This window comes from Pundamilia nyererei, unplaced genomic scaffold (assembly GCF_000239375.1).
Source record: "Pundamilia nyererei isolate P.nyererei 1_Seehausen unplaced genomic scaffold, PunNye1.0 scaffold00066, whole genome shotgun sequence".
NCBI lineage: Eukaryota > Metazoa > Chordata > Actinopteri > Cichliformes > Cichlidae > Pundamilia > Pundamilia nyererei.
The window spans coordinates 2,328,026-2,352,284 of NW_005187467.1; the positions used below are offsets into that span (position 1 = coordinate 2,328,026).

At 40.1% G+C, this 24,259-nt stretch overlaps 1 protein-coding gene across 1 annotated transcript in view; it reads right to left on the reverse strand.

Moving 5' to 3' along the window:
• Window positions 1-4,390: 4,390 nt before the first annotated feature.
• LOC102201051 (T-lymphoma invasion and metastasis-inducing protein 1-like) overlaps window positions 4,391-24,259 on the reverse strand; it is a 42,047-nt gene continuing 22,178 nt past the window's right edge. The window contains exons 8-27 of the mRNA XM_005735996.1: window positions 23,110-23,256; window positions 22,905-22,979; window positions 22,326-22,496; window positions 22,050-22,154; window positions 21,539-21,620; window positions 21,249-21,335; window positions 20,062-20,274; window positions 18,216-18,316; window positions 12,993-13,178; window positions 12,033-12,101; window positions 11,567-11,692; window positions 11,356-11,464; window positions 10,372-10,551; window positions 10,169-10,287; window positions 9,966-10,074; window positions 9,011-9,069; window positions 8,773-8,878; window positions 8,563-8,650; window positions 8,278-8,450; window positions 4,391-8,059 (exon numbers count right to left, since the gene is read on the reverse strand). Of these exons, the coding sequence (XP_005736053.1) occupies window positions 7,524-8,059; window positions 8,278-8,450; window positions 8,563-8,650; window positions 8,773-8,878; window positions 9,011-9,069; window positions 9,966-10,074; window positions 10,169-10,287; window positions 10,372-10,551; window positions 11,356-11,464; window positions 11,567-11,692; window positions 12,033-12,101; window positions 12,993-13,178; window positions 18,216-18,316; window positions 20,062-20,274; window positions 21,249-21,335; window positions 21,539-21,620; window positions 22,050-22,154; window positions 22,326-22,496; window positions 22,905-22,979; window positions 23,110-23,256 (2,841 nt within the window). The 3' untranslated portion in view covers window positions 4,391-7,523. The remainder of the gene's footprint in view (window positions 8,060-8,277; window positions 8,451-8,562; window positions 8,651-8,772; window positions 8,879-9,010; window positions 9,070-9,965; window positions 10,075-10,168; window positions 10,288-10,371; window positions 10,552-11,355; window positions 11,465-11,566; window positions 11,693-12,032; window positions 12,102-12,992; window positions 13,179-18,215; window positions 18,317-20,061; window positions 20,275-21,248; window positions 21,336-21,538; window positions 21,621-22,049; window positions 22,155-22,325; window positions 22,497-22,904; window positions 22,980-23,109; window positions 23,257-24,259) is intronic.

Consider the following 24,259-nt stretch of genomic DNA (forward strand, 5'->3'; position numbering starts at 1 on the left):
TTCTCAGAAGCAACGCATTCACTGTTTTCAATGCAAGCCCACATACAGATGATTACATCCAGATGGTCCCATTTCCCTGCAACAAGAGCTCACATTCAAAGCTACATTTTTTGTGTATATAATACATCAGATGTAAGCAAAATGATCTGTTGTGGCCATTGAACCCGGTATTATTTACCACCTGTGATTGAAAGTATAGATTAATTTGTTCGTAGAAGGATGCTTTCTAGACATTTAAGTCGATTTTGTTTTCCTGAATTGTGCCAGGTATTTGGCACGATTTACAAGGGAGACTGTCCGTCTGATTTCAGGTAAAGAGGGAAAAAAACAGCAGGGAATTACAAGGTGAAAAAGCCACTCCTTTATTTAAACCTGGTCTAGGACGTGCAACGCCCTGCTGCTCACCTCGTTTCTGAGAAGCAGGTGAGACAAAGAATGACAGAGAGAGAGATGTAACAGGAGAGGTCATAAAACAGGAACAGAAACTGCAAAACCTGCTGGACAGGTTTGCTGAGTGATACCATCATCACATCCTCACCTGCTTTGAATGTAAACATGTATCCTCATAGGGAGAAACCTGCAGCTGTGAAGAAACCTATGTTGTAGTGTGTATTCACAGCTGTGAATTTTGATTTTAGATCAATTTTAATTAAAAAATGTATATAGATTAAATATAGAAAATATAGATTCAACTCAGATAAAATGGTACGAGATTGTAGATGCAGTGTGGCACCTGTTGAATGTAAATATGACTACACATTCCAGGAAGAAGGCTGATAATTCTTTTACTGCTTCAACTGAAATGAGTTAGTCTTTAAATTTGGTAAAACAGTTACTAGAGTAATCATTCTCATAAAGCTAAATAAGATGGCTTATGGTTTCTTGTGTATAGATTATGAGATGGGGAGAAAAAAAACTATAACTAAATTAGAAAAATCTGTGATAAATTTAAAATCTCAGTGTTTGTGAGCATTAACCTCTCAGCATTATTTTATGCATTTCATTATGGTTAAAAACATGTGGACTCCCTTGTTCTACAGTATAGTACCGTATAAACTGCAGTTGCATAATATTACTATTACTCCTAATATTTTTATTATTACTAAAAACAATAAAACAAATTAACCAATGTGCATACAGCAAAATATTTTTTTCAGGAACATCAGAACTAAAACACAAAGGCTTGACACCAATACTGAGCCTCCAAGTAAGCGCCGGCACATAAACATCACACAAAACAACCGCATACGTCAGAGTGGAAAATGGGTGCTTGCTTGGAGATGTTAAGTGTTATACATAAGTGGTGTATACAATTTTCTTTTACCCCAAAAGTGCTAATTTGTCAAATTTAGAGATATTAGTTCTTACTTAGATTACTCTAGAAACTTAGTTTAGTCTGCCTCTGGATGTTACACATAAAGCAGGTTCAGTGGATACCTAATCCGCAGCACCACCTGCTGATTTCTTTCGTTAGTCCATAAGTATTTGGAAAAGTACACGATGTAATTTGTTTGTACTTCTGCTTCTTTCTTTTTTTTAAACTATATATGCAAAATGTAGTGCTGAGAAAAATTATTCTAGTGTATATATACCTCTCCAAGCTCCCTATGCTTGGCATTGATCAGCATTGGGTAACGTGACCTTTCGATGATAGAGGGATAAGGAACCTAATACAGCTCATTAGAATCATGAGGACCAACTGGTTAGCTTGCTGATTGTTTCAGATGCATGATGTCCACTGCAGACTCATTTGACTGAGCAGCAGGAGGCTAACCAATGCCAGAGAGCAGCACGTCAGCCCCCTTGCTGGCTGCAGCTCAGGAATCAGGGCCAGGAGAGAAACATACATCTTACACTCCATCCTGAAGTTTGGGTGTCAGTAGCAGGAGCCACTGAAAGCAGGAAGCCAAACTGATCTTGCTAGCAATTACCAGCATTCAAATGGTGCATGAATAAACAGTGTACATTAGAGTGAGAAGCAGGCACCTCTTTAGGGATGTTAAGCATTATCCACTGTTTGGTGAACTACTTCAAATGAAGACTTGCAATCTAAGTGTGGGCGATTGGGGAAGGACAAGACAGTTATTTCTTATCTGTTGTATAAGAAACATTGCATAGTTTAAGATTCCAAATGTTCTGTGCTATCCATACAATACGGTGCAGAACCATATTTTAAGCCTTAATACAAAGCTTAAAATCTTGTTTTGCACTTAGTATTTTTAAAATCTAATGCAAGGCAAAGCCCTGTTTTATAGATTAGTAGAAATGTAGCGTTGTTTGTCTTAAGACAATACACATAGAAGTAGGTTAAAAGGTACCTGGTACCTACTGCTACAGAACAGCCCCACCTGCTGACTTGTTTTTTGTGTTTTACGGTCCATAATTATTTCTTTAGCAATTACAGCTATTTTTGTAAATAGCCCCCCATTTTCAACAGTCTAGAACTGTGTTTCCTCGCTGGAAACGCTCTGCCAGCCAAACATTTACTGCTTCTTTGTGCAGCTCTCTGCATTTAGTTTGGTATTTAACAACTCAAAAGCACGCTGTGTTGAGTTGAGCTTAGGGGACTGACGTGACACTGGAGAATATTTCAGTTCTCTGCTTTGAGAAACTGTTGGTTTGCTTTTGCAAAATGCTTTGGGTCATTATCCATTTGCACCTTAAATCACCATATAATCAGGCTAGCAGCATTTGGCTAAAACAGAGGAGAGTACAGCCCTGTACATGTGTACACATGTACAGAATTCATCCTGCTACTTCTATCACTAGTCACATCATCAATAAGTTGGCAGCCTTACATGCCTATGCCATAAATGTTCCTTTCTTTCCCCATATTTTTCGCTTTCTGTGGCTTTTCAGTCCTTTTGGTGTTGCTGAGCTGGCTAATGTGTTTATACCACATGGGTCATTTGGCCTCTTCTAATGTTTTGGCTGTTTCTTTTGATTTTAGATTTAGTCTTTGATTTTCTTTCATCATTCATTTATTAGTTGCTTTGTAATATCCTTTTATGAATACATAAAGATTATAAATAGAGATATTAAAAGATAAATAATCCCATAAATTAGGATGGTTCCATTTATCTCTTGGCAGATATTTAATCAAGGAGTCGTGTCATTCAGAACTGTACTGTATTGCTTCACATCACAAGGCTGTAAGTCTGAAGAGATCTTTCCCCTTGATCTAAAAGGAGCACCAGAGCTTTTGTGTTGGGGGTGGTGATTGACAAGGATGTGCTGGCTGGGGGTGGGGGGCAGAGAGCTCAGTTATAAAAGAGGAGATAAGGTACCCACTGATTGTAGAGTGCTGCCATTCTTCCTGATGTTAGCTTGAAAATACTGAAGAAATTGTTCTTTTCCAAGGAAGCAGAGAATTCAACAATGGTGGAAGACAGTTGTCTACAGCTCATAACAGGGTTACAGATGTAATGTTTTGACTAATGTACAAGAGGACGTTACCTTTAATAGACAATTTAAACTTACATTTTCTATTTTTGGCATTCTGTAATCTGGAATGTAGATTTGTTCTTTTGAACTCTTGTTCCATGTGCTTTTTACAGCAGTGTTTCTCCCGCTTAAGACAGTAGACCGTTTAAAACACAATAGCCCTTCAGTATCAGTTTGCTAAAACACATTCCAGTTCATATTGTTGTGATTTGATCTTTTTTAAGGTTGTGTGCAAAAAGCAGATGCCAGAGAAGGGTCTTCCTGCAACCATTGTTTATCTTTGCTCATGCACTTCCTGAATTTTTTGGCCACCGTTCCCCCTTGCTCATCTGTTGCACCCGCCTTTGTATTTCTCAAAAAACCTGACTGGCAAAAAGAGCTTTAACGAAATAGGAAATGACTCACTAGCACTGAAATGCAATAGTTTCTCATTAGAAAAAATGTCCATGTAATGACAACACCTCAAATTACTCATTTAGAGGAGGCATATTGGAAAGTACGGTGTTCATTTTCTATATCCAGTTATAGAATGTATAGATTTAGATTAAATCAATCATTGTTAATAATTCTCAGCTTGCTTCATTCCTGTTATGTGAACACTAAACACTGACTGCAGACATTTTTGTGTTTTCTCTGTTAATGGCGATTTAGGTTGCGCACCATCACTCAGACACTTAGTGAGCCGAAGCTAGCAAACACTCTGAGTGGCTCTTAATGTCTTCTAAAGTTCAGCTTTAAGTTTTCCACTTGTTGCAATTGCAGTCAGTCTCTAAGTGTTGCTTTAAGGTAGCTGAGCATCGATTAGTCACTTAGTTCTGTTGTTTACAAGCATGTCGACTTGACATTTTTGTTTTCTCCCATCACAAAATGGTCCTGTAGACTTGGTATCTGCTGAGCTGCAGGGAGTAAACGAGGCTGCTGATTAAAACCACACCAACCACACATGTTAAATTATAAGTAGGAAACAACTGTTTTTATTATGATATCAGTACATTTCTATATACACACAGTAATAAAAACGCAGTCTTAGTAGCACAATGAATTGTTTACAAGTATGACTTCTTTCATTTTGCACACGGCAAGTCTTTCCCTTGATTGCTTGAGCAAATTTGGACTTTCTCAGTGGAAAAAAACAAAAAAAAAAACAACAAAAAACACGACTGTGTTTGCTGCTAACAAATTAATTTACAGATGAATAAATAAGAACATTGCATTGTATTCCAATACTAGTGAACAATCATTTTGAACACACAAGACATTTTTTAAAGAAGCTGAAGTCTCTTTCAGGAAGCAGGTTTACAAACTCTAAGCTTACCCTGAACTCTGAACTGATAAACCCTGAGATAGGGTTAAAAAAAAAAGCTGGTTCAATCGATGGGGACAGAAATAAATAAAGCGAATAAAATATGGATATGAGGTTGTGCCTAGGTTCAAACTAGCTAGGTTTCATTTGACGTAGACGTGACGTCGACGTAAAGCGCGAAATTTGACTGGCGGTCGGAAGTGAAAAAGATAAGCGCAAAATCACAGACAGACAGTAAGCAAAATGCCTATGTCCTGTTGTGTTTACGGATGCTCCAGTAGGTCGACCCGAGAAACTGATAAACGGTATTTTAGGGTACCAAAAATAGCCCAACGAAGAGGAGAAAAATGGAAAATTCTAACCGAAAAACGTAGGAAAAAATGGATTTTAAATTTACGTTTACAGTCGGGAGGAGCAGAGTCTGCCAATGCCCGTGTCTGCAGCGACCACTTCGTCAGAGGTAATGTTATGTTTGCAAACGAACTTATTAGCATTAGGTTGTCGTTAAATTCTCGTTTACTTAGTGCTTTTAAGTTAGTAGTCTAATATTGACTTGATTGGGACTATAGGCTGCCCAAGTGCTTTGGATGACGAAGAGTCGGAGGACTGGGCTCCGACGGTCAATCTCGGCTACGAACGAAAACCCAGATCGGAATCAGTTCTCAAACGAGAGAAAAGAATGAAGCTTAAGGCAGAACAGCATCGATGTGCAGAGGCGATTTTGGATATGCAACAGACGGCTACCCTGCCATACAATTGCAATGAGCTGCAATCACTTCTCCATCCTCCTTTGCAATTACCCAAGTCTTCAGAGGTGTCTCGTTAGACCTCTGAGAATGGTTTACCTTGAAACAAACAACTGTCACTCTAACGAAGTCCTAAGGATGTGGCATGTTTGTTGACGTTAAAGCCGCTACCGCTAACTGTTAGCGTGTTTAAGATAAAGCAATATAAGAGCAAACACTCACCCTTGCAAACACCAAACTGTATCCATCACGGAGACGTTTTGTTCCAAGGTTGTGGACCCACCCGCTGACAAAAAAATTGTACGCCTCCAGACTCTTGAAAGCTTTCATTTGCTGCCTAGTGTAGTAAGAAGTCTGGAGGACCAAGTAGTTGGTGATATCCACAGCCTCGATAGTAGGCAAATCCTTTACTTCTGTGGTGTATTCGGACATTTTCAAAGAATACGGATCACGTCCGATATATTTTTTAACTATCTGTTTATATCTCTCCCGAGAAACGGGGTCTAAAGTTGCACAATAGCTGCTCTCCTGACTCTCCACAGTGTCCTCCATGTTTACTTCCGCCCTCCACTCAAAAATCGCGCTGCCTCCGCGCGTCATCAGAACCACGTGACCGCAAACCCAGCTATTCTTAGCTATGGGCTTTAGATTTAATGATAGTGAGCCGATGTATTTAAAGTTTGTAAATATCTCAACATGTAATGCTGTCAGACCATACTAAACCAATATCAGCTTATATGTAAAAACTCACTTTTAAACTATAGCTAGTTTATTTTTAGAGTCTTAGTCATTTCATTTGCAGCTCTACTGACATGTATTTACACAATCATGTAATCATGAACATGATTCACTCCTCATTACATGACACATGTTTAATGAATGAGTATTTGATGTGTCTAAATGTTGATACAAATTGGTGCTAAACTGTGATTACTACAGTAATGCAAGGTAAATGTTCCAGTGCTTTGAAGTGGTTCACAACCTGACAGGCGCCTAAATGTCCACACAGTCATATTTATTAAGGCGTATCTGTCTGGGAATCCAAGGCCCTTCTTTAGGGAGAAACTCCTGGACAGATTTTTTAAAGAAAACCTACTGTTGACTTTTTCTCTTGTGACAGGGTTAACAATGTCAGCTATTTTACTAAACCTGCTTTCTGAAACAGACCCCAGATGTATTATGTACAATACTGAGTGGTTCCAAGTGGAGTGTTAAGTATCGATGTGTATGAGTGGTAATACTGAAGAGGAAAAGTAAATGTCACCAAAACTGTTTCACAGTAAACAAAGACACAGCCAAATTCAAGTAAAACAGGATTATGCCAAATCAAAACAATGAAATCCCCTTGCTTCTTTGACAAGGGGAGTTTTACATAATTCCACTATTATCCTATTAAATGTAACAAAAAAGAACAAGCTGTCTCTCCGAGTAAAAAGATAGCTTTAAGTTAATAAACAGCAAATCAAAATCAAATACATCAGGAAGTCTGTACTCAAAACATGTCAGTGTATATTCATGTGAAAATCCACAAGTATAGTAAACTATGCAAGACAACGGTCCTTTGCAATTAATTGTTCTATTTCTTTAAGGACAAATAATATACAGCCCTTAACTATGATAATATCTCTGAGTAACACAGACATAACAAATATTTATGTTCTCACAATACCCAAATTTGGCAACAGCAGGCAGGACTAAAGAATGCCGCCCAAATGTGCAAACCATGCCAATCAAAGCAACTGATTAGACTCTGTGATTGTACCATTATTTCAACCCTCAAAGCTTACACTTGACTTTCCTGTAACAGCATTCGATTCAGGAAAAGCTCCCTCACTCTGGATTCCTGTATTGCTCCACTAATATTCTTACCTGTACAAAAAAAAGCATTCAGCATAAGATAAAGAAAGGTATATCTTCTACTAGCTGTGCAATATACATCAATGCTCATGCATTGTTTGTGATGACTTGTTTTTATGGAGCCCATGTAAAGCTGTCTAGAACACTCGCTGTCTATCTTCTGGCATCTGCTTTTATGTGGCACAGTCTGGGGATAAACCTGATTGCTCCCTTCTTACCCAAATCTCATCCTTCTCCTTCTGATTTTGATCCTCCGTCTTGTCATTGATCATGGTTCTCTGCTTCGCCATGTCAGATGTCTCACTGGCTGTTGGGGATTTAATCTTCTCTCTTTCCACACCCTCCAAGGTCAAAGCCATGACTGGGGCCTCCAGGTCAGTCTCAATGGACGCAGGTGTTGGTGTCTGGCAGAAGTCGTTGTCGTCGTCGTCGTCACTGAGGATGTCAGTTTCCTTCACCTCTTCTTGATCTTCGTATTCTTCTAGGTCGAATTGTTCTTCCACCCAGCGGTCTGTGTCACCTGCCAAGTCAGACTGCTGCTGCTGCTGCTGATCTGGTTCCTCATCCTGCTGGGACCGTTTTGAGCCAGGCTCCTCTGGTGAAACGAGGTCTTGCTGTTCAGGATCACCATCAAAAACAATATCCGTGTCTATGGTGAAACGGTTGCGCACTAACTTCCTTCGGCCGAGAGTCCTAGTCGGGGCAGATGCTGCAAAACCCCAGAACATCAGAGAGATAAATTATTATGATCTTACTACTTTGAGTACATCCCTTTGGAGTTTGGTTGAAAGTAATTATCTTCCTACAATACTGGTTAAAACCTTAAATGAAAAACTCAGGATAAAACCACAGGATTCTGCCTGTCTGTCAAAAATAAATTGTGCACTTGAAGCTGTTGGGTTAATGCATCTACAGACTGGCATTTACCTGCTCTATTTATAGTGGGGCGGGCTCCCTTCAGAGCACACAGCCGTTTTCCTCCAAAGGGTACATACTGCTGGTTGAGTGGTAAGCTCTCTGTTTTTAGGAGCTGCCGGCGATGCTTTTCTCGCAAGATGGAGTGGACTGTCTTCACAAAGTCTTTTCTGCTCTCCGGAGAGCTGAGAAAGGTAGACAGTTTGTCACTTCATTAGATAGCAGACTGGACTTTATCAGTAGTGGGCAAGCTGTAATCTGCAGTGTAATTGAACCTCCTTTAGCAGAAATCCTCACCTGCAGCACAAGTGAAATGTCCTTTCTGGTCTTCCTTCTGACTCCGATTTTGTGTGGATAATCTCACACACAGCAGAGCCCTCGCCATCTGAGGGAGAAATCATCACTAATGTCTCATATACGTAGAAATCTGGTAATATATTGTGAGATAATCATTAGTCGGACTGAAGCTAGAACTAGTGTGCTACTAAAGTTTGTAATCTACTATACCTGCATTGGTCATAGACCGGACTTGTAGGGCATCAGTTGGAATCATGTGACGGAATCTGAAGGGATCTTTTTCTTCAGAAGATACAGAGACCCGGTGGGAACCTCCCTTCAGTCAAGTAAAGAATTTTTGTTTTTGTTTTTACAGACGAAAAATGGTCCACAGGAAAGGCAAGTCAACAATGTGTTTGCGATTGGGGTTTGGTGTTGCTGATGGAATCCTGTTTTTGTGAAAACCTACCATTTTCTTCTTCTGCTTGGACCCCTCCTTGCAAACAAAGACCACTGCTGTTTTGAACACTAGAAAGCATTGGTAGAAAAAAAGACTTAGTAATCACTGGGGTTCAGGTCACATGTCAAATCAACATATGTAACTTTGAAGTTAACAACAGGTCTGTTCATTAAAAACTACATAGGAAGGGTTACTGGTCTCTTTTTTGTGCACAATTGTGAACAATTCTTGCTAAAATGAAAAGACTTTTTTGTTTATTTATATGTTTTAGTTCATTTTTACTCTTCTGTAAAGCATCCTTGGGGTTATCCAAACCTTAGTTAATATTATTATTAGTACCATTGTTGTTATTATTAATACTATATATGGTCAGAAGTCGGGGGGGCAACTAATACACATGGGGTTTTTTTAGCCTGTCTGACTACTCAAAGCACTTTAGACTACCTTTTTTTACAGCACTACATTTTTACAGCACTTTATTCTAGACCAAGTACTTGGTCTACCTCACATTATTGGGGAATTCAGAATCACCAGTTAACCAAACATGCCTGTCTTTGGATGTGAAAGGAAGCCAGAGAGCCTAAAGAAAACCCACACGGGCAAAGGAAGAACATGCAAACTCCACACAGGGAGACCTTAACTGACTAAGCTTTCTCATTGTGAGGCAACAGTGCTAACTATTGCACTGCTATGCAACCCACATTACAGTTAACTGAAATGTTGTCAAATGCTGCTAATCTGTCACTTATGGAGTGTAAGGCATTTGAATTTTTCCATAATTACTAGGCAGTTCTTTCCAAAATGTGCCCTGATGCATGTGCACGCTTTACACAACGTGTGTGACTGTGCCATCACAGTCAATTTGTCATTTTTCCATCAGATGTTTTGACATTTTTAGATGGAATCCAAACAGCATACATACACTTATTATTCATTTATTACATAATCAACAATCCTGCCATACCAAATGTAGCCATCTGGGGTTCTTTTTTCCATTTTCCTAAGGAGGCAGGTGGGTTAATCCATGTCACAGTGTTGTGGAGAAGCAGATCGCCCATTGACAGATCAGCAACCTGGTAATTGGAACGAAATAATCAACCAATCTGCTCCAATTGCGTGTCATTTTTGGTTAACATAACAGAACCAAGCCAGGTTTCTCCGATCTACCTCTTTCTTTTCACTGCTCTGCTCTGTGATAAGCTGATCAAACACAGCTCCAAACTCCTCGTGGATCTTCTGCATTTCATTGATGTGGCTGGCAACCTTGTTCATGGCTTTCATGGCAACTGCAGTCCAGCACAAATCGCGTTATGAGGCGGGTTGTTGGGATTGTACATATTTTTGAGATCTGCTATAAGAATTTGTCTTACCGTCGAGGTGGTAATGTTCCTCACTGTCTGGGTCTGTGAGCGAGAAGAGCTCCTTCAGCAGGAGGGGATACTTGAGAACCCTCTGTATGGGTTTGATTAGGTAAGACTCCAGTGTGGAAGAGTGCTGCTGCTTGGGGTTTCGTTCATCCAGAAAGGCCTTAAAATTGGGGTCAGTTTTGGCTGGAATGACCAAAAAAGAACACTTAGTGAAATGCCTCCATAGGTTACCTATTTACCTACTTTTAATTATCCTCTATGTAACTGATAAACATTGGATTCCTAGTATTTTCACTAATGGTCTATTCAATTCAATTCAATTTTATTTATATAGCGCCAAATCACAACAAAAGTCAAGGCGCTTCATAGATACAGAGAAAAACCCAACAATCATATGAACCCCTATGAGCAAGCACTTTGGCGACAGTGGGAAGGAAAAACTCCCTTTTAACAGGAAGAAACCTCCGGCAGAACCAGGCTGAGGGAGGGGCGGCCATCTGCTGCGACCGGTTGGGGTGAGATCTATAAGTTTGTTGTCTGCTTGCTTATGTTTAGCCTGATATTATGCAGATTACTGGCGTACAAGCATGCTTTGTCTTGCATTAGAGATTAGAAGCCACATCAAAAGGTCTGAATTGTTTTGTTTTTACAGAAGGGTCATTTTTATCGAACAGCAGCTAAACATGAGTGGGCAGAACAAAAATCTGTTTACTGTTTCAAAAAAAAAAGAAAAGAAAAACAAAACAGCTTTATTCTAATAGCACCTCCTTAACAGTGTGGCAGATAACCAGTTGACTCACTGAATGTAAATGCAGAAAACAAAGCCATCCAGTCAAGTCCTGAAGGGAGTGGGTGTACTAGCTTAGAAGACAGTGTTCGAGACTGCTCATTATATACCATACATTTGTGCAAAGCTTTTAGCCCTGGGAGCCTAAATGCATCCTTTCTCCTTAAGGAGGGCTGCATCTCTGAAGCACATTTACTCACCCTTCACGAGGACCTTAGGGACTTTGGTGTGGCTGGCGCAGAAAGCACTGTAGATCTTAAACCGGTCTGCATAGTACAGGAAAGAGCCTCCGAGGGAGAAGAGGATTTTCTGTAAAAAGGAGTCACACAACCAGTAATTCAAAGACTTTGTCGGGTCTTTAAATACCTGTTGCTAGTCTTTTGCTGTATATTTCAAAGAATAAGTGCATACCTTAAACTGATCCACTCTCTCCAGTTTCTCCAAATCAGGAACCAGTCTCGTCCCGTCTTCCAGAGTCTTGAGAAACTCGACTTGGAACTCCACCATTTCTGGCAAGTTACCAAACAGAACATCCAGCTGAAAGAAAAATTATTTGAGATGAGATTTAAATAAAGAAAGAATTTTAACACCTTCCAGTGCATTTCAAAATATTATTTTTATTAATCACTTGCTACCAGTTAAACCACAAAAATGTCCAAAAATTGAATATAACCAAATGAACCTCGTTGTTGAAAGTGCAGATAAAACATGTTATTTTCAAACATCCCATCTCTCTCACACATCATCCAACCCTCTTGTCCTCACACAGAGCTGCACTTCACATGATTATGTAACCTACTTTTCTTAGAACATTTCAACAGTACTGGCATTTAAAAGCCTGGACCCCATAAAGGCACATGGGGAGCATTTGACATACCTCATCCTGAGTAAGGAAGGTCTCTTTCTGCAGTGGGGTTAAATATCTCCCAATGAGGCAATTGAGATCCTGCAAGAAAACCATGAAAAAGAGTCGGTAAATTGTGCTTTACTCAGGTTTGCCTTGTGCCACCGTGTGAAATATGGACACACACAAAAAAAATGCATTTTTAAATAAGGCTTTGACATTTTTAACAAATCAACAGGTATAGAAAGGTATAGTCAGACACCAGGACAAATAAGTAATTCAAGCTCAAACCAAAAGCAGCTGGTGGGCGCCTTTTTCTTCAGAAAGAACGGCTATATGGAAACCAAATTAAGTAGATGACTCTGGTAATACAAACGTGAGCTGAAATGTAGAAAGCCTAAGAAATGAACAAATGCCTGGCAATCAAAAGTAACATGAGACTGACTCCAAATGACGTGCTCAAACTTGTAGCAAACAAAACACATTATGTGGTATTGCATTAAAGCTTTGTCAACTTGAAATCAAAACCCCTTCAAGTGTTTTGCCTGTATTTATTGCATTAGCAACACAACTGCAACTCCTACTACAAGACACACAGACATAAAAATGCACCCACATGTCTGTTTGAACAATACACCATCAGTCACTTGCAGTATAATTTCTATAATAACTATATCTGTGGCCCGTAAAATAGGGCATAACATTTTAGTTAGTCTAAATTATTCCATTATATAGCATCGCTAACCCAGTTATTCCACTGAGCCATATTTATACTGGGCTGAAAAAGATTAGGCAATATCCAAGCAAGGGCACAGCTGTGTCCTGCTCATATCTCCCGAGACACAGAGATAAATATGGATAGGTCATGTTGAATGGGTAATGTGGAAGCCTAACACGACCTAAGGCAGACAGAAATATCGATCGATGGACAGGAGGAACATGCACACTCACAAACACCATCTGCCTCCTACAAGTAAGATGAGTGATACTGACTTTGACATAGGTGCGTTCGGTCTCCACGAGTTCACAGATGACTTTGCGGAGCTTGTCGGCATCAGAGAGCTGTCTGGGAGTTGCAGGAGGTGGAAAGGGCGATTCCGGGCTCGGCGAAGAGGACACACACTCCAAGGAATTCATGTCATGGAGACTGCGGCAGAAAGCGGCGACCTGCTCCGTACTCTGCAAGAAAGGGGGGGAAAACAACCAAAAAAAGATGAGCGTTTCAAAGGCAAGAGTGATAAAATCCTTCATAAAAGAAAACGGCAATGTTCACAAAGGTGGGAGCCGCAAACATTAGGAAGCAGATGCCACTTTCTACCTACTGTTGTGCACACATCCATGACTGTACAGCAACTGAGCCTGGAAAGAGGCAGTGAGGCAGCTCTAAAAAAAAAAATCATTTGCACTAATTTGGTCTATTTTCAGTCTGTCATAACAATGACTTTCCACCTCCCTCTCACTCACATCGCTCTTTTCCCTGGTGTTTTCCTCCTACTGATGGATCGGTGGTGTAATGATTCAGCTCTTTCACAGAATCAAAATATACACACAACGGTGTCTGTCCACATACAGTATGGGTTGCCGTGGTGACCAGCGCTGATGTGCATTAGACTATCATTTTGGGTAAAAAATAGACCCCACTCAGTAGCAGCCTACATGGCTGAACTAGTACTTGTTACTTTGGCCACAGCCTCAGCATCCATAAATATAAACTGGCATTTTGGCTTTTAAAAAAAAAAATCAATACAAACACAAAGCAGAAAGCACAAAGAGCATAAATCATATCCATCAAAGCCTTATTCACTCTGTGAGGCCAGACTTCATTTGAAAGTACATGATAAAGATCAAATGAGACAGTCACATAACAGGGACCACTAGGAGCTGTAGTCATTATTGAGTTCATAACTGGAAGCTGAGAGATGTGTGCTTTGTTTTATATGGAGTTTTACAGGCTGGACAGAAACAATTTGTCCTCTCACACCTATAGGCTCCCCTGTGAAATACTGAGATTATACATCAACATAGCTGCAGAGGATGAAAGGTTGTGGTTCTCATATTAGAAAACCCAATTATGATCTTAGCTGCTGTCAGTCTTCACATCTAAACTTTGTTTTTAGTTTTAGACAAACAAACATAAGGATTCTGCTGTCTCTGAAAAGCAATGCGTGTGCAATTTTTCCCAATATTTACCAAAATGCTGATGAAAAACGGCCATAGTCCTGATGTTCTTTGCCGTCATTCACAAAAATATGATGGAAAAATGCAAGAGCGAGAAGAACAGAGTACAAGAAGAACACTATTATCCAGCAACTGTTACAGATATTCCCGGGCAGCTTTGCAAATGACCGTGGTTATCAGCTTTGTTATCTAATCAAAGAGACATTGATATGTGAGGCACGACAGCCATTTGTTCCTCTTGACAATGTTCCCAAATTAAGCAGGCAGCTCTCACACAAACAGATGAACTAGGAGGTGCTGTGTCTGTAAATGCAATGTTGCAAATGGATCTTACACTAATTCACAAATGCTTTGTGATTTGTTAGATGTGATATTTTTTGGTCAGAGTGAACACAACACATACTTTGTAAGTAAAACCAACTGGATGTAGAGAGTGATTTAGTTAAAAAAATTAAATAAAAGTTGTTTTTTTAAAAAGCTGAAACTTACAGCTGATGATATGTAAGGTCCAGTACATTACACATAAAATTGAGCATGAAATGCTAGATGGAAATGCACAAACAGATTGCAAGAGTGCAGAAAAAGGGGAAAATTCAAATCTGTTTCTTTTCTGAACATTTTGCAAAGTTTTACTAAGCCTAGTAAGACAGTCACAGTCAAGACATGCTCTTCACAATCTAGGCTAATTAACACTATGACAGCTTTGGGTGCTTGGACACTTATGACATGTTAGAAAGGAGAGAAAGTACAGAGGGGGAGAAAAAAGAAAATCACAGGCTTCTGTATCTATTTAAAAGAACAATGTGTAAATGTAAAAACCTGTCACAGATATATTTTTTAATCTATATTTTATTTGCTGGGGGAAATAAACTACTTCAAAGCATAAAAGCATGGCGTAAGGAGAAGACCGCATGTCTGTTCTCTGAAACTGAAGCCCGATATCGCAGCTTAAGGTGCTAAGAGAGAAACTCAGAAATAGTCAGTAGATTGTCCAAGTCGCATAAAGTCCAAGTCATCTGCAGTAAGACTTGTAGAGCATGGGCTCCTATATGCATCTCCTGGAGCATTCCAGTGATTATGGGGCAACTCTGCGGCGGCAGTGACTCACAGCTTCCTGCCATTGGTCTACAGCAGCCAGCGAGAGGTGTGAAACTAACACTGAGAAGGACAGGTGATTTTGTTTTTCTTCTCACTGGAATGAGACAACAGCTATCACAGCAGCACCAAGAATTAAGCAGGTAAAAAAAACGACGTGCATGAAAGAAAAGAGGCTCACCAGATGAAGCATGTCATAGATGGAGTCTGTGGAGCGCTTGCTGTGCTTGCTCCACTTCAGGATAGACATAGCCGGGTGCAGATAGACAGCCAGCGTCAGTTAAAGTACCAGAGAGAAAACAAAGACTCCGGGCTTTAGAAAGAGCAAAGTCTACACTGTGTCTCTCCAATACATTTCTGAGCCCTTTTGTCTTCCCTGGTTTAAAAAAAAAAAAAAAAAAAAAAACAGGAGAAGATGCTGTGGTGCTTGTGATGAAGGATGAGTGGAGCTGCTCAGCCTCCTCCTCTCCGCCCACCAGCACTTAGAGCCTTCCAACTCCCCTTCTTTTGCTCCTTCACAGTCTGCTGTAGCTTTGTCACCAGTACTCTGCTGTTTTCTCTCTCTGGCTCTCTCTCTTCTCTACAGGCTGGGTAAACTTAGGCACACTGTGTGAGTGTGAAGATCTGGTCAACTCTAGCAGCATTGTAAATTAGTCTCGATAATCCTCCAGACCGGGGAGAGAGCAAAGGAGCAGGAGGGAAAGAGTCTCCTCCTCAAGGCTGCAGTGGAGCAGGATTGACTGGGTAAGCCACGCCGCAGTAGAATACAAATGCAGGATTTCAGGAAAAGGGGAGAGGGGAGCTGCTGAGGAGCAGGCTAGAGAGGGGGTGAACTGCCGTGGAGCATTTAACAAGTAAGAAAAGAAGCAATGGTCCCTGTGATTAAGTTACAAGCTCTGAAAATGCCATAGCAGTGAAGAAGAAAAATACACACTTGCTGTTTTCACCAAACATCCAGTCCCCCCCCTGCATAACAACTGAATTGCATGACTTGCTTTCCACTGTCTGTCCTGTTTGACTCAGTCAGTAATTTCCTACTTTCCCAGAATGCCCCACATAAAGACTCCACATTTGTCATTGAGAGATGGGAGTGTACAGCTAAACAGTTTAGAGGCTGTTATTCAGATCACAAAATGATGCCGCACTGAGTTCTTCTCTATTGAGCCTGTAGCCAGCACACACAAATTGGCATCGCTGAGAAATGATGTAGGTGGTCTGTGCCAAAGTCCTTGCTTTGAATATGTAGTACGTAATGAGGTTATGTTGCACATAGCTTTTATAATAACAAGACAGAAAAACAGTGATAGTACTTTGCCCCATAAAATAATTAGAAATCTATGTGTTTTTCATAGCACAAAATACAATCTTACAAAGGTTAGGCCGGCTATCTATATCTGACAATGACTGAAAGTAGGAAGTCGTTGATCATCTTTTCAGCTGTTGTCATACAAAGTCATGGTGTGCACAACAACACCAACTAATATTTTTATATCACTTTGTTAAGCCACTCCTGAGCCGATTTCAAGAAAACGTATAGACATGTTTCAGATACGAGGACATAAATCTCAGCTTTTCTTTGCTTTGAGGTTTTTCACAGGGCCATCTTTTTAATGATTCACATACCGTCAATGCTACACAAAGAAAAAAGCGAGTTCTGATCTCACAAAAGGAACCTATCGGTTAATTTTCAAACAGAAAGCCCAAAGGAGAATGAAAGCAATCAATGTTTTTTTAAAGAAAAAAATAGCTGAAAAAGCAGTATTTAACAGAGCAGATCACAATCTTAACCACAGATTTTGTCCTTCAGTTTACTCATAATCTAGACTCGTTTTCCTCATCCCTATAATATCATTAATAATTACAAAGGCAGTTACAGAGCTGCACTTGATTAACTGCTGCTCATTAAGCAAGACAAGTTCAACGGCGTGATTAAAGCAGACAACGTATAAAGAAGCAGTCATGTAACCAGCTCTGAATTTGAAGGGTAAGTAGGATGTCTGAGGATATCACATTGATCCTTGGAGCTCTTGCAGTGAGCTCCCAATTTAACCGGGTACAATGAGAAATGATGTCGTTATCAAGTGTTGTCATAAGAGATGAGAGATAAACTAATCTACAAGAGCACATCAGTGCTTTCATTCAGCATTTCATGAGCAAGTGCCCAGTGATCCTTTGAAGTCGGTTACAGAGAGCAGATTAAGGACTGCCGCTTTAACTATTTTTTCGCCTTTCTTCTTCTTCCATTTTTTTCGAATTAGACATCTTTGTTAGTCATAGCACTTTAACAGCAACACGTGGGTCTTTGAGACTTATTTGCTTGTCTTGGCAGTAGTGCTCTGTGCTTTCTTTTTTAAACTTGTCTCTGTTCATTTATAGCTAAAAATGAATCCACCCCCAGTTATTACCTGGTCCTACTAACCTCGCATAATCAAGCAATAACAATGCAAGCTTAATCAAACCCATCCATCACTCGGCTGTTTCATTCAAAGCAAATCAGTTGTCCTGTCCTTTGTCTCCAGTGCATAAGATACACTTCATGCAGCAATGATGAGATATATTTGTATTTAGGTCCCTTTGATTTAATCATGTCAGAAGCTATGAAATTCCATTAGAGTTGTGTGTCATGGAGGGAAAAGAGAAACCTGATACAGATTGTGTTGAGAAGCATGGGGTTAACACCCTCATGTTGATTATAGATGCTGCTCTGCTTTCATAAACAAGATAAAATGAGCCAGTAACAGATGGTGAGTCAAACTGTGGCAAAGCGAAATGCCTGTGAGTGCTTTTTCATAATACCAGAGCTAAGAGGTGTGCTGTAAAGAACAAGGACGGAAAAGAAGCATAGGCGCTGCAATATTACACGAAAGCTTGGTTGTCAGATGTTTTCTGTGATGACAATAAGAATAATAATAATAAAAGTGATGATAAACATTGTGCTCTTACCTTTGTGCACTCGTCGAACTCACTGAAGATCTCAGAGTCGTCATCCAGGCTGTCTCCTGAGCTCTCCAGAAACAGTCCAACTCCATCATCCAGGATTTCCTCTGAGAGAAACAAAACAGTCATGTATATGCGACACAAAAGCCCCCCCCCTTCTTTAGATTAGATTAATACATTTACTTGCCTTGTCATTTTATTACGATTTAAGACCTTCCTAAACTAATCCACTAAGCTAACTGCTCAGAATGTCCTATTTTTCCTCATTTAAATCCAGTAAATCTGTTGCGTTTGCATTAATGAAACTGATGTCGCTAAGGATGATGGTCTGAAAGTCAGTTCTTCTTGCATGGAAATTAAATATACGCTTGAGATTTGCCTACTTGCATGCTTCTGATTCATTTACATGCCAGGTGAGTACGTAAACATCACCACACTGTGAGCATCTGATGGCTTTGATACGCTTTAGATTTGTGGGAATTGAATTTAAACTGTTCATTAACCTCTGCTAATTGGACCTATAAACATGCAAGGATGGAAGCACCAGTGGCACTTTAAATTAGTAAGTGAAATACAGTACTGTGCAAAAGTGTTGAGCCATCCATCATATCTTTATGTTTGGCTTCCAAGAAGCTGGATTTTCTTGTAATTCATTAAAGTGGTCTTGCGCAGTCATTCTTCACACTTTCTGAAAGTTGAGATCTTTCTGTGGGCATTGGCTGCTTTTTCATCCAATCCCTGTACCTGACCATTTTCAGGAATCTACATTTTTTGTTAATGTGGCCCTCTTAATCTGTCCTACAAAGATGCAATTGTATTTCTGGACCAAAATTGTGATTCCAAAATAGCTGTTATCCAAAAACTTGGCATCTCTCTGCATGGTGTACAGCGTAGCCTAAAAAAAACCCCAAAAACAGAGCAACTGCACAAGTGGAGGAAAAAGCGGCATGCCTAAAAATCTATGTACAGTAGGTGAAAGTCTTCCAGAAACAGGAAAAAAAATTCAGCACAAATATGAGGACCAGAGAGATGAATCTGGTCCTTCATTTGATCCATCTGCTCCTCACTAAAGCCTAATCGGAAATGGTCGTAGAAGTAGAAGGGTGGGCATCAGGGAGAAAAAGGCAGACTTCAGAAAATCAGTGGCAGCGGATCTTATGAAGTGAATGAATGTACATGTATATGGAGAAGGTCAGGAAAAAGGTACATCAGAAAGTGTCTACAGGCATCTATGAAACAGTGGCGGCTCTGTGGTGGTTTGGGGCTGCATTTCAACTAGTGATGTTGGAAATTAAGAATTTAGGAAAACACCATCAGATACCATCATTACGCATTTGGAAAGTGTCTTAACGGCAAGAGCTTCATTTTTCAGCATGACAGTGATCCCAAACATACTGTTAATTCAACAAAAGCAAACCTGGATAGAAAAAACACACAATGGAAAACTACCAGCCATGGATTGGCCTTCCCAAAGCTTGGGCTGCAACAAATATTGTGACAGAGAAAGAAACCAAAAGCAGCCAACATCGAAAGAAGAGCTTTAAATGTCCTTCAAGCCTGGAAAGCCTGGAACTATTCCTGAAGACTACTTAAAGAAATTAAAATAAGCTTGGCTAAGAGACTTCAAAAGAAAAGAAAGAAAAGAGTTCTGTGCTAAAGAATAAAGGAATTCAAAGCAAATATTGACTTTCAATCCTGTTGGAATTTATTGACTGTAGTATCGTTTATGTTTGCATATATTTCAGTAAATCACTGCACTTTTTTCCCCAGCAAAAGAAAGAAAAGGTTGACTAAACTCCACACAGCACTGCATAATGTTAAAGTATACCATTTGTGTCTTTTTTCCTTTTACCTTGACTTTGGGAGAAAATGTCAGTGTAGAGATCCTCCTCTGCATCTGAGCGGCGTGGCGGCAAGTAGCAGAGCTGACGGCGGTCCACCGCAGGCAAGGTGTTGACTGTCAGAGCCAGTGAAGCCTGAGAGAATGCTGCTTTCATGTCAGAGAAATTAAGACTATGGGAGTCTTTTCCATTTAACTGAAGTATTTCATCCCCTGCGTTCAGACCTGCAAAAACATGCACAACCAGCTTTCAGCATCAGCTCCAGTTTACGGTCTCCTGTTCCTTCATTTACTAAAAAAAATGTTCTCTAATATCAGATCGTAATGACCTAATCTTTAGCAATAATCAAACAACTCCTGCTTGAAATGTTCAAATGGTGTTTTAAGTAAAATGTATTTGTATAGCGCTTTACTAGTCCCTAAGGACCCCAAAGCGCTTTACACAACCAGTCATCCACCCATTCACACACACATTCACACACTGGTGATGGCAAGCTACATTGTAGCCACAGCCACCCTGGGGAGCACTGACAGAGGCGAGGCTGCTGGACACTGGCGCCACCGGGCCCTCTGACCACCACCAGTAGGCAACGGGTGAAGTGTCTTGCCCAAGGACACAACGACCGAGACTGTCCAAGCCGGGGCTCGAACCGGACAAACTCCCAACTCTTGAGCCACAATCTACAACTTTGGAGACTGTTGTTTTAATTTCAGCCCCACAGGCATGACCCGTTTCTCTATTTTTTGTGAAATATTAGCCAGTAACACATTAACACTTGTTGTCCAACATCAGTCATAATTGTTCTGGGATCAATGCTCTTTATCTTTATTTTGACATCATTCAGCTCTTCAGCTTCATTACAGGAGAGCCAGTGTGAAGCAGCCGTTGTTAAGTGTCAGATTCAACATAATTCTTCATAAAGGCCAGTGAGAGGCATGATTATAGTAATCAGCACCCTTGAGAAGTGTTGTGTCCTCTAAAACCTTCTCTACCTGTTGAATAAACGTGCTAATGCATTTTTCGAAAGAGAAACCAAGCAGGAGATGAAAACTCTCCTGGCCTTGATGTGAGAAAATGGAGAAGCACTAAAAACAGCTAAGGCAACCTGCATTGTTTATATTTTCCTTTAAAGTGTGGCTTATTAGATACAAAGTGTGTTTAGGAAGAGTTCTTTCAGTAGAAATGAAGGATAATTAACCTTTAGCAAAGGCTAATCCCCCTGCCTTTACATCGGTGATGTAGAGCTGCTGTACTCCATCCTCCTCCACCACCGAAATGGAGAAACCTGAACACAAAAGGGAAATGTGAAGAGAAAGAAAAGCAGAGAGAGAGAAAATGTTGGTATTAGCCAAGCATCAGAGGGACAAATAGGGATGGTTAACAAAAGGTCAAAGAAAATCAATTCTTATGCTGAAGAAAACAGAAATACGAGTCTTTAACACTGACTTCATTGCAGCATTCTAAATAAAGATAGAAAATTATTCTTACCGTAACCAATCATGCAGGATTCATCTCTGTCAAACTGGATTACTTTAGTTATTTTAGAGCAAAGCTCAATTTCTTTGTACAGCTGCAAGGAACAAAAGGAAGTCATTATACATCCTGAAACAACAGCCTACTTCATTCATGGCGTGGTGGGTGGGTTATTGACAGCATGGAAGGAGGCCATTAATTTTCTGTACTTTCAGACAAAGCAGCTCTAGCAGCTCTTTATAGAGGAGTTTCTTTGCTATGTCATGATTACATGATTTAATTACAAAAGAGGTTACAGATATTGTTTATAAAGCTTCTCCATGATTATTTTTGGTGCATGGATCTCCCAGGCACATAGTTCTATTTATTATAAACCTTGTTGCTGTAGTATTTTTTCCTATTGTGATTTCTAATACATTGTAAATCAATTCCTGACATTTTTTTAAATACATTTCTTGACCTTGACTCGTTTTCAAAACAGCCTGTGAGGGGAGGAAAGATCATATTCAAGATATCAGTGACATACCAAGTCACATATATCCTCCTCTGGTTTGGGAATGTAGAATTGCACTTGATTTTCTATAAGGAATTTGAGTCGTAAGTAGTGTTTAGTGGGATCGAGCTGATGAGCCTGTGGGATGAGCACAAAAAGACAGAAATTTATCCAGAATCGCAGCAGTGAGATATCTTTCATGTTTTCCTAACAGCTGGTATTTCTCTGGCTCAGTGTGGCTTTCAGTTTAAGCGTCTTATGAATATCGCTTTAAACCGTAGCTCATTCGAGGCTCTGTGTTTTTTTTACCTTGCAGATGGACTCGAGAACACACAGTGCAGACTCTCCTGGCTGGATGATTGTTAGCACGGGCTGGTCATTTGGGAGACATACCCAGGAGGGTGTAAGGTGGTCAGGAACCCAGATATCGCTCTCTGTGCTGGGTCGTGGAAGGCTTTTCACAGTTCCCTCCTCACTTTTCTTGAAATGGAGACATCCAAAGTAATTAAACACACTTTACTGCAAGGTCTGACTTCTTCAAATTAGATAATACTTCTAAAATAGTCTCCAAAATAATCCATCTTCACCAATACTTTGCATCTTCCTTCTAAATCACAGAGTAGTCGGAATACACTTTCCAAGCCATATAGTGCATTTGCTTAAATGGGGAATGAAAGAAAAATTAAAAGCTCTAATTTGCCTGAGTAGCTGTCACAGCTTGTAAACTCTTCACTTTGGCTCTGGCGCTTACTCAGAATACATTAAGGGGTAATATTTCACTGATGTCAATGTTGGCCACATATTTTGTTGAGGAAGTTCGCACTTCTGTTTGACCAACTGCTCACTGACAAATGAATGCAAACAGATAACTGAATTATTCATCCTTACTGTGTTTTCCTTAGCAGGATCAACATATATGCCATCTACTGGCTTTTTAATGGGCTCTTCACCATCAGCAAAAACCTGCAGGAGCAAACAACAAAATGGCAAGTTACCAGTCAGGTAGGATGGATGCTTGAGAAATGGGCAAAAGTAACTTGTCAGCTGTGATTAAGCATGGAAATTTTGGAAGGAGGTGGAACACTTCACAGACCTGGCTGACAGTTGGGTGGGCTTTTGTCTTTTTCTTTGAGGTAGTGTCCAGACCCCAGAGGGAAGAGAACCTGCTCTTGCGCTTACTGCAGGAACGAGACATGGCCTGCGTTCGCCGCCTCACTCCGGTCTCCGTGCGGGCTGCCACCTGGAAAACGTAACATGGCGAAGTGGGGTCAAAAACGGATCAAATGAGATCGACAGCTATCTGTTTGACCTTGCGTCAAATCCCATTTTGCCAAAATGACTTTAGAAGTGCAGCATATCAGCATATTTTAGGGGGTTTTAAAATAAATAAAATCATAAATATTCAAGAGAGGAAAGCTACAGTTCTGACAAAAAGAGAAAGAAGAAATGAAACTGAGTATATACAAAAAGTGATCATGGAACATTTCACTGAGTGGTTTATGGAATCTACCTTGTCTTAAGTGACTGAATAAATGGTCATGTTAATCATACAGATATAGAGTAGTCAAATATTATGCATGAAAACTAGACTTGGACATTTTTTAGGCTGCTTAACTATTAACTCATTCACTGCCATTGACGTCTATAGACGTCAATTGAAACTGAAACATAAACAAATGGCTGGCAGTGAATAAGTTAAGAAATAAGTAAAAGGTTTGGGTTTTTTTTTTTTTTATAAATACTGAATTAAACATATCAGCACTGGGCCTGCAGCAGGCTCTAAAACTAGCCTAGGCACTCATTCTGTCATTTGTTCTGTCAACACTTTGCAGGCCATTCTGGTGAGTGCACAGTGCTGATACAGAGTAAATTCAAGAGGAGTGAAAGCGTAGGAAAGCTCTTAGCAGTTGTCTTTTGTTAGACATCCTTAACTGCTATCTCCCAGCTCAAACACCCACCTGCTCTGTAGCACTGCGTTGGTGGTGGTGAGGGAAAAAGCACCTCAGTGATCTGCGAAACATCGCTAAAAAATTCAGATGTTTTCTTTTACTACTAGTGCTTTTAGATGTGAAGTACATAACCTCTTTGCAGCAGCAGTGGGAGGCCAAAACTGAACTAAAACCCTCACAAACGGGTGAACTACGTGAGACCCGAGCTCATAAATAGCATAGTCGTTATTTTTAAAAAAGAAAAGCGTGGTTTGACACAATGCATTGTAGTTTTTGGACTCGACTGTCCTGCCA